The sequence below is a fragment of the Oryzias latipes genome, chromosome 6 (genome assembly GCF_002234675.1).
Source record: "Oryzias latipes chromosome 6, ASM223467v1".
Classification (NCBI taxonomy): domain Eukaryota; kingdom Metazoa; phylum Chordata; class Actinopteri; order Beloniformes; family Adrianichthyidae; genus Oryzias; species Oryzias latipes.
Window position 1 is genome coordinate 31,473,195 of NC_019864.2, and position 9,325 is coordinate 31,482,519.

At 50.7% G+C, this 9,325-nt stretch overlaps 1 protein-coding gene across 1 annotated transcript; it reads left to right on the forward strand.

The window, feature by feature from the left end:
• The first annotated feature begins 367 nt into the window (after positions 1–367).
• LOC111947525 (cell wall protein DAN4-like) lies at positions 368–4,146 on the forward strand. Its single transcript, XM_023955630.1, has 6 exons — positions 368–638; positions 1,039–1,140; positions 1,244–1,411; positions 1,524–1,640; positions 1,837–2,378; positions 4,087–4,146. Exons 1-6 carry the CDS (start codon positions 590–592, stop codon positions 4,144–4,146), a joined length of 1,038 nt encoding a protein of 345 aa, XP_023811398.1. The 5' UTR covers positions 368–589.
• Positions 4,147–9,325: the final 5,179 nt, after the last annotated feature.

Consider the following 9,325-nt stretch of genomic DNA (forward strand, 5'->3'; position numbering starts at 1 on the left):
CCTCAAAAGGTTGGGCAACAGAATATTAAGTTATGGGTACCATCGTTTTTGTCCAGCCCTATTTCATTAGTTTTTATAAATAATTCTGTTAATCAACAACTCAAAAGTAATGGCTGATTTTGATGATTTAATTTTCAAGAAATTTTAATTTATTGTTACTTTTGAACGTTTCAAGTCATTTCAGTGAACATTGTGGACTTTCTTTCTTTAACTGAGGGGTACCAACTATTTTGTCTACCACTTTATGAGGAACGACATGGACTTTAGTGTTTGAACGTCATCTTCAGACCCATAACGCACCCACGCCGTTTACCTGAAGCTACTAATCAATAGAAATGCTTTAGTTCTTTCTCTCCATTGACTGTGATTCATGGGGCGTTCCCCCGTTCTCTGAGCTAAATATTCCACAAATAGATGTTGACGGTTCAGAAGGGTGTGCCTGCTTGTTGTGATGCTCACAAAGGAGGTAACACGGGTTTGACGCTGTAGCACAGCAACACACCCAGAGCTGAGGTCACCTGAGCAGCATAAAAGCAGAGCAGCTGCTCAGCAGCAGCATCAAACCGGCAGAAGTCACCTGTGCATCAAGATGAAGCTGATCTTCTCTCTGACTCTCATCTATGCGCTCTGCAGCTCAGGTAACCAACATTCACCTGTTTCTCTCCCACTTTGGGATCTTTGAAGCGTCTGGGACGTCTGAGCAGCTCTTTCCAGGTTTTCCCTTCGTTTGTGTTCAATTCAAAGATTCAACTGCAGAAAACTCTTTAGGAAGTCCAACATTTGAAATGTGAGGGTAAATAGATCTCTCTGGGATAAAGAACGCTTAGAAATGATCAAATAGAATATTTGAAAGATGAGAAGTTTCAAGTTCAACAGGAAACTCTCCATTCTAAAGCTTTGAAACTTGAACGTTTTTGTCCTTGACTCCAAATGGATCCCTCATTGTCATGATTACACACAACAACTGGATCAGAAAGGATCCCTGCAGAAAAGTGGATCCATATTCATGACTGGACTGAAATCTTTTTGTCTCTGCAGCTGCTGCTCTTCAGTGTGACGCCTGTGCAGACGCAGCATGTTCAACCACATTTAGTAAGAATTGCAGCTCAGGGACCTTGTGTGTAACCGCTTCCATCACAGGTATGCTCTTCTCCTCTCATGACCGTACAGTGAAAGCCTGAATGTTGTTCTGGAAAGTTCTGGGGGGTTTCCATCAGTAACTCCAACTGTCCTTTGACTGCAGCCTCTTCACCTGGAGCTTCAGGAACACGGGTCTACAAGGACTGTGCTGCTCCTTCTCTTTGTCCCATGGCTGGAGCGGCAACCTTTTCCGTCAACTTGGGTTATTCCAGTGCCATTGCATCGGCTCAGTGCTGCAACTCGGACAACTGCAACTCCCAGACCCTGGCTTGTACGGACACTCAGCTTTTTACTGCAAACCTCCGATTTCCAGACATGTGGATGTTCCTCTGAAGCTTCTACACATTTGTCTGGTTGATAATAAATCTCTTACTGGGTTTCAGTTCCTACCCCTCCGTCTGCTAACGGCCTGACGTGTCCCGGCTGTGACCCGCCCACCTCTCAGTGCAGCTCTACAGTCCAGTGTTCAGGAGACCAGACCAGCTGCTTCCAAGCAACCTGTGAGTTTTCATGGCAACTTAGGAGTCTGACCTCAAGAATCTTCTTCTGCTTTGGAATAATCATCAGCCTCTGTGTTTGAGGAGAACTCATGAGTCAGAGATTCCAAAACGTGTTAGCAAGAACTTGATTTGATCAGCTTCCTTATTGTTCATGTTTGCAACATTCTGAACTAAACCTCCTTGTGTTGATCTACAGTGAATAACGGCTCCACATCATATCCAGCTCTGGGCTGCGTGTCACCAAACACATGTGCAGCTGCAACCGGCCTGGGGAGGCTGCCTTTCATGGAGAACGTTGGTGACATCACCCCTGGACCAGTTTGCAGTGCTGCAACCAGCATAACCACAACTGTTCAACCAACGACTTCTACTACTCAAGCAACCACAACTGCTGCTACGGCACCTGCAACTTCATCAACCTCCACAAGTTCTGAAACCACATCAGATGCAGCATCAACCTCCACAACACCAGAAACCACAACAGTTGCACCATCAACCTCCACAGCACCGGAAACCTCAACAGTTGCACCATCGACCTCCACAACACCAGAAACCACAACAGTTGCAGCATCAACTTCCACTATTGCTAAAACCACAAAAGTTGCCACATCAACATCCACTACCTTTGAAACGACAACAGCTGCTTCCGCCAAACCTTCACCAGCCGCCCCAGCAACCTCCGCCGTCCCTGCACCAGCAGCCCCAGCAACCTCCGCCGGCCCTGCACCAGCAGCCCCAGCAACCTCCGCCGTCCCTTCACCAGCCCCAGCAACCTCCGCCGTCCCTGCACCAGCCGCCCCAGCAACCTCCGCCGTCCCTGCACCAGCAGCCCCAGCAACCTCCGCCGGCCCTGCACCAGCTGCCCCAGCAACCTCCGCCGGCCCTGCACCAGCTGCCCCAGCAACCTCCGCCGTCCCTGCACCAGCCGCCCCAGCAACCTCCGCCGTCCCTGCACCAGCCACCCCAGCAACCTCCGCCGTCCCTGCACCAGTTGCCCCAGCAACCTCCGCCGTCCCTGCACCAGTTGCCCCAGCAACCTCCGCCGTCCCTGCACCAGCCGCCCCAGCAACCTCCGCCGTCCCTGCACCAGCCGCCCCAGCAACCTCCGCCGACCCTGCACCAGCAGCCCCAGCAACCTCCGCCGTCCCTGCACCAGCCCCAGCAACCTCCGCCGTCCCTGCACAAGCCGCCCCAGCAACCTCCGCCGTCCCTGCACCAGCCGCCCCAGCAACCTCCGCCGTCCCTGCACCAGCCCCAGCAACCTCCGCCGTCCCTGCACCAGCCGCCCCAGCAACCTCCGCCGTCCCTGCACCAACCGCCCCAGCCCCAGCAACCTCCGCCGTCCCTGCACCAGCCGCCCCAGCAACCTCCGCCGGCCCTGCACCAGCAGCCCCAGCAACCTCCGCCGTCCCTTCACCAGCCCCAGCAACCTCCGCCGTCCCTGCACCAGCCGCCCCAGCAACCTCCGCCGTCCCTGCACCAGCAGCCCCAGCAACCTCCGCCGGCCCTGCACCAGCAGCCCCAGCAACCTCCGCCGTCCCTGGACCAGCAGCCCCAGCAACCTCCGCCGGCCCTGCACCAGCTGCCCCAGCAACCTCCGCCGTCCCTGCACCAGCAGCCCCAGCAACCTCCGCCGTCCCTGCACCAGCCCCAGCAACCTCCGCCGTCCTTGCACCAGTTGCCCCAGCAACCTCCGCCGTCCATGCACCAGCCGCCCCAGCAACCTCCGCCGTCCCTGCACCAGCCGCCCCAGCAACCTCCGCCGACCCTGCACCAGCCGCCCCAGCAACCTCCGCCGTCCCTGCACCAGCCCCAGCAACCTCCGCCGTCCCTGCACCAGCCGCCCCAGCAACCTCCGCCGTCCCTGCACCAGCCGCCCCAGCAACCTCCGCCGTCCCTGCACCAGCCCCAGCAACCTCCGCCGTCCCTGCACCAGCCGCCCCAGCAACCTCCGCCGTCCCTGCACCAACCGCCCCAGCCCCAGCAACCTCCGCCGTCCCTGCACCAGCCGCCCCAGCAACCTCCGCCGTCCCTGCACCAGCCGCCCCAGCCACCTCCGCCGTCCCTGCACCAGCTGCACCAGCCACCTCCGCCGTCCCTGCACCAGTTGCCCAAGCAACCTCTGCCGTCCCTGCACCAGCCGCCCCAGCAACCTCCGCCCTCCCTGCACCAGCCGCCCCAGCAACCTCCGCCGTCCCTGCACCAGTTGAACCAGCCACCTCCGGCGTCCCTGCACCAGTTGCCCAAGCAACCTCCGCCGTCCCTGCACCAGCCACCCCAGCAACCTCAGCCGTCCCTGCACCAGCCGCCCCAGCAACCTCCGCCGTCCCTGCACCAGCCACCCCAGCAACCTCCGCCGTCCCTGCACCAGCCGCCCCAGCAACCTCCGCCGTCCCTGCACCAGTAGCCCCAGCAACCTCCGCCATCCCTGCACCGGTTGCCCCAGCAACCTCCGCCGTCCCTGCACCGGTTGCCCCAGCAACATCCGCCGTCCCTGCACCAGTAGCCCCAGCAACCTCCGACGTCCCTGCTCCAGTTGCCCCAGCAACCACCGCCGTCCCTGTACCAGTTGCCCCAGCAACCTCCGCCCTCCCTGCACCAGTTGCCCCAGCAACCTCCGCCCTCCCTGCACCAGTTGCCCCAGCAACCTCCGCCGTCCCTGCACCAGTTGCACCAGCAACTAGCGGTGCCACTGGAGCTGGAACAACTCAATCAACCACGGTGTCAACAACCAGCAGTTCTGGACTTTCTGTCCAAATGTGTGTTTTCAACCTCCTGCTTGGTCTTCTGGTCTTCATGTTGTAATTGACCGTGGAGGTTTCAGCTCCGTTTTGTTGGGAAAGTTGCATTTCTCTCTCATGCTAAACCAAACGTGAACATCTGGTTACCAATGGGAATCTAGAAATGTGAAAAAGGTCACAGTATGAACCTAAACTTGAAGATATTTTTGATGTTCCTGCATTATTATTTAACATTCCTATTTATTGTTTGTTGTTGGAACAAACTGTTATTTAATATTAATTGGTTAAAGTCAGAGAAGCCTTTTAAATCCTTTCATCAAATATTTATTTCTTTGTGTCTCTCCACATTATTTATTGTCTTTTAACCAGTTGTAAATAAAGTTTTATGCTTCAAACTAAAATGGGTTTGCTCTTCTTGTGAGGCTTGAACTGAGGCTCCTGGGACTCTAAGAAACAGGGATGGCTGATTTCATCTAGCCAAATCCCCATATGGACCAGAACCAGAGCCGACCTGCTGCTGTGCCGTCTATGGAACCAACTATCCATTTTTCAGTGACCCGGTTCTTCAGTAAAGATATTAACTTTCAAATCTACCGTGTGCATGAACCTCTCCACCTGCAGAGGCCTCAGCATTGGAAAAGAAAAAGAAAAAGAAAATTAAAGCTGCGAGCGGCGTTATATGGCCCACAGGTGTTACCCCCCCCCCCCCCCCCCCCCCCCAAACACACACACACCTCTACATGCCACCTGCCCTCCCCGGGAACCTGTACGCACCACCTCCGCCCATGCCACCCCTGTCTAGGCACCACGCCCGCTCTGACCACCCGCCTTTGACCCAAACCCACTTCCTGAGCAGCCACAGCGCACTTCTTACTCCCCCTTCTCATTCTGTGCTAGGGGTGTAAGAAAAAAATCGATTCGGCAACATATCGCAATAGTTCATTTGGCAATACTTGTGTCAATTCAAAATGCTGCCAGAACGATGTTTATTTAATTATTTCTGAGCGTCCTTCAGCGTCTGACTCTTGTTGTCCACTTCACCCTCTGACCACTAGTTGGCAGCAGAGAACATGGAGCCTCTTTGAGCAGCTCTACTCTGCACAAGACAACAGGAAGACTGCAGCCATGAGACATGAACTATTTAGTTTTTACTTGGAATGGATACCAAACAGAAACTCTGAGCCATGTTGCTGCCAGTAAGATATAAAAACGAGGATTGTTGTGCTTTTTAGCAGCTCAGATAAATACGAGTGAAGCATCATGGCAGCGGCTAATAAGCTAATGCGCTCAACATCGGCTAAAATGCTATCGCCAAAGCGGGCTAAAGTTCTGCAGAACCTCCCAGCAATGGATTCTAGTTTTGCGACCTAATGGATCAGAGTGATGTCTCAACGCTCTGAAAAGAGGCCGACATCGTGGCGAGGAGCGTTAGTTTACTTCCGTGTGTGAGAAGCGTAGCTGCAGCGGTGCAGCAGAGGCAGAGCAGACTGATATGTAAACAAAGCGCCTTCTTTGTTACATTAAAGCAACTTTTCTTCATTCTGTAATGCTGCCTCATCATCACACTTTTTTGTTTCTGGAAAGAATCAGTGCCCCCCCCCCCCTTTATTTTTAGGCATCATTCAGGCTCCTGAACCGTTTAAAAGTACTGGAGAAGCTACATTAAGCAATGTTGAAATTAAACAACATTTTATTTCCCTAATCGAAACGTATTGATTAAATCACATTCATTCTTTGTTTTTTTTATACTGAAATATATTTTGTTGTGGAAAGTAAACAATGTTGACTGTTCCCTTTCTATATTTTAACTTACCAAAATCAAAGAATAAGCCTCAGGGGTGCCCACGTAAAGAGGGGATCCTCCCCCAGAACGGACAGTTGATGTACCAGAACTCTTAGAGAAGATTTCCGAGAGGAGGTCTTCGGTCAGGTAAAGGAGCAGAGACGAGAAAAGGTCTACATTCAAGGATAAGGGCAGAGACGAGAGGAAGTCTAGGGTCAGGGACAGGAGCAGAGACGAGAGAAGGTCTACGGTCAGGTAAAGGAACACGAGCAGAGACGAGGTCTACGGTCAGGTAAAGGAGCCGGAGCAGAGAGGAAGTGTACAGCAGGCACAGGAGCATAGATGAGAGGAAGTCTACAGTCAGGTAAAGGAGCAAAGGCGAGAAGAGGTCTACATTCAAGGATAAGGGCAGAGACGAGAGGAAGTCTAGGGTCAGGTAAAGGAGCAGGAGCAGAGACAAGAGGAGGTCTACGGTCAGGGACAGGAGCAGAGACAAGAGGAGGTCTACGGTCAGGGACAGGAGCAGAGACAAGAGGAGGTCTACGGTCAGGTAAAGGAGCAGGAGCAGAGACAAGAGGAGGTCTACGGTCAGGGACAGGAGCAGAGACAAGAGGAGGTCTACGGTCAGGTAAAGGAGCAGAGATGAGAAGAGGTCTACGGTCAGGTAAAGGAACAGGAGCAGAGAGGAAGTGTACAGCAGGGACAGGAGCATAGATGAGAGGAAGTCTACAGTCAGGTACAGGAGCAGAGATGAGAAGAGGTCTACGGTCAGGTAAAGGAGCAGGAGCAGAGAGGAGGTCTACGGTCAGGGACAGGAGCAGAGATAAGAGGAGGTCTACGGTCAGGTAAAGGAGCAGAGAGGAGGTCTACGGTCAGGGACAGGAGCAGAGATAAGAGGAGGTCTACGGTCAGGTAAAGGAGCAGAGAGGAGGTCTACGGTCAGGGACAGGAGGAGAGAAGATCCAGCTGGAATCTGGAAATTAAAAGCTACCTTATTACTAAAATCCAAACAGTTTTCAGAAGGTGAACTTGTGAAAAAATGCTGAAGGTGGAAGAAGTCCTCTGCCTCAAAACGCTGTCGACCTTTGCCAACATGAGTCTGTCGAGGATTGGGATTGCAGATGCAACATCTCTGAGGAGACTGGGGCGCCAAATGAAGGAATTCAGTCATTGGATGCATTTTCAGTCGCTATTTGATGAAAAAGAAAAGCTTGTTTGATATCATCGTTTAAATGTGTTTATAAATGTTAACTCAAACTGAACTTTTGTTTTATGGCCTGCTTCTTACCCCATTTTCAAAAGGTTCTCTGGTAAATGTGTAGCAAAATTCATTTAGAAATGTCTAATTTGACAATTCAAATGATTGAACAGAAATGCTTTTTCATTTGCAAAATGTAACATCAAATGACTCAAAATTCAAATGAAAAATCAATACTTCAAAATGCTTCTTCATTTTCTTTTTTAACATCGCTCATTCTGTGACAGAATTAAAGCGAAAATGCATCTGGGGATTTCATTTTCGTTTTCACATTCACCCCGCATATTACCAGACTGTGTTTCTGTGGGAGTTCTGCGAAGCTTAAATGTACTGGAGCTCCGTGAACGCAGCAGGCCGAGTGTGGGAGGAGCTACCAGCTGATGTTTTTAGCCGGATCGCTAAATGGAGTGGTGTCTGTGTCACTATCTCACTTACAATGCATGGTAGACACGGAGAATGTGGAGAGATCATGTTTATTTGTTTTGAAGAGTTCTACATGGTAATCATGTTTCCGTGTTCGATTTCATCCCAGAGATTCTCTGCTTCAGCTTCAGCCACGACGGCCACTGCGCTGCAGGCTGCGGTTTTCCATCTCTCTCTATGACCGAGTCTGAAAGTTTGCTGTCCTGCTTTAACCCGAGAGGGAAAAAATTAAAAACAGATTTATAATTATTGTATGAATGAAAATAAAATAAAAAAATTCATAAGATTCAGGAGAAGGGTTTAGGATCCGGCTAATACGTGTTGTTGGAAATATAATCTTTCGCTTTGAGATTACTTTCCTTGTTGCATGTTCAAAAAGGTCGAGAAGAAGAAAACCACGGGATTCGGCCGGATTAAGTTTAACAAATTTATTCCCTAACAATATTTCTAAAAAGTAAAAAATAATAAAACAGAGTAAAACAGATCGATCTGGGTGTCCAAAATCAAAGGCCTGCAATACGCAAGAGGTTACATTCCGAATTCACATGCAGCTTGTCTGGAGACACAGGAAAATTCCTTGAGTTCAGACTTTTAAGCATGTGGTCAGAACATCCTCCCCCGGGAGCAAGATGGCCGCCGAATCTCCGCCTCTGGTCGCTAGAGATTGGCTGACAGAGGAGCCCGCCTACTTCCTTCAGCCCATCACAGCATCTGGTCTCTGGGGGAAACCTCACAGATGGACACGGTACGGAATGCCCATGGGTGGCAGGAACTGTCACCGCAGGAAGTCGATCCTAGAGCTTTGTTCTTCACACGTGAAAGGACGCCTGGAGTGGTTCCCACAGCTGGCGTGTCAGAGATAGTTCATTTATGGCCCATGTCAGACCTACAACCAAATGGCCTTAGAAGATCAAAGACTGTTTTCTCCTGAAGGGATGAGTTTGAAACTCCAGCGTCACAACCTCTTTACATAGGCAATGTTCAGGAAGCCCCTTTGAAATTCAAAGGAACGACACACAGTAAACCTGAAGGAAACCTTCAATGAAATAAAGATAAGATAAAAGCCTAGGAGAAATGAGGACCACAAAAAACAAATTCCTTCAGTTTCCCTCTCTTGACCTCACGAAGTGAGGTCATACAAAAAATAAAAACACATCATCACATCATGCAATCAAATCAGCTGTGGTCTCGAGCCCTCACAATCTATAACAGAACCAATGTGCATTAATGTGCATTTCAAAGGTGTTGATGATCCATTTATGAGTTTAGCAGCGAAAAACCTGTGTAGCTTGCATTAATGATCTTTCAGTCAGACAACTCTTGCAGAAGACCATCTATTTCACGACATCTTTAGGTTTTCACAACATCTTTAGGATGACATTCACAATTTGATTCACAACTTCGTTTTGGCATAAGGCTCCGTTCAATTCCTTGAGACAATTATTTTTCCATACACTTTCGGGTAACAACCCCCAACACC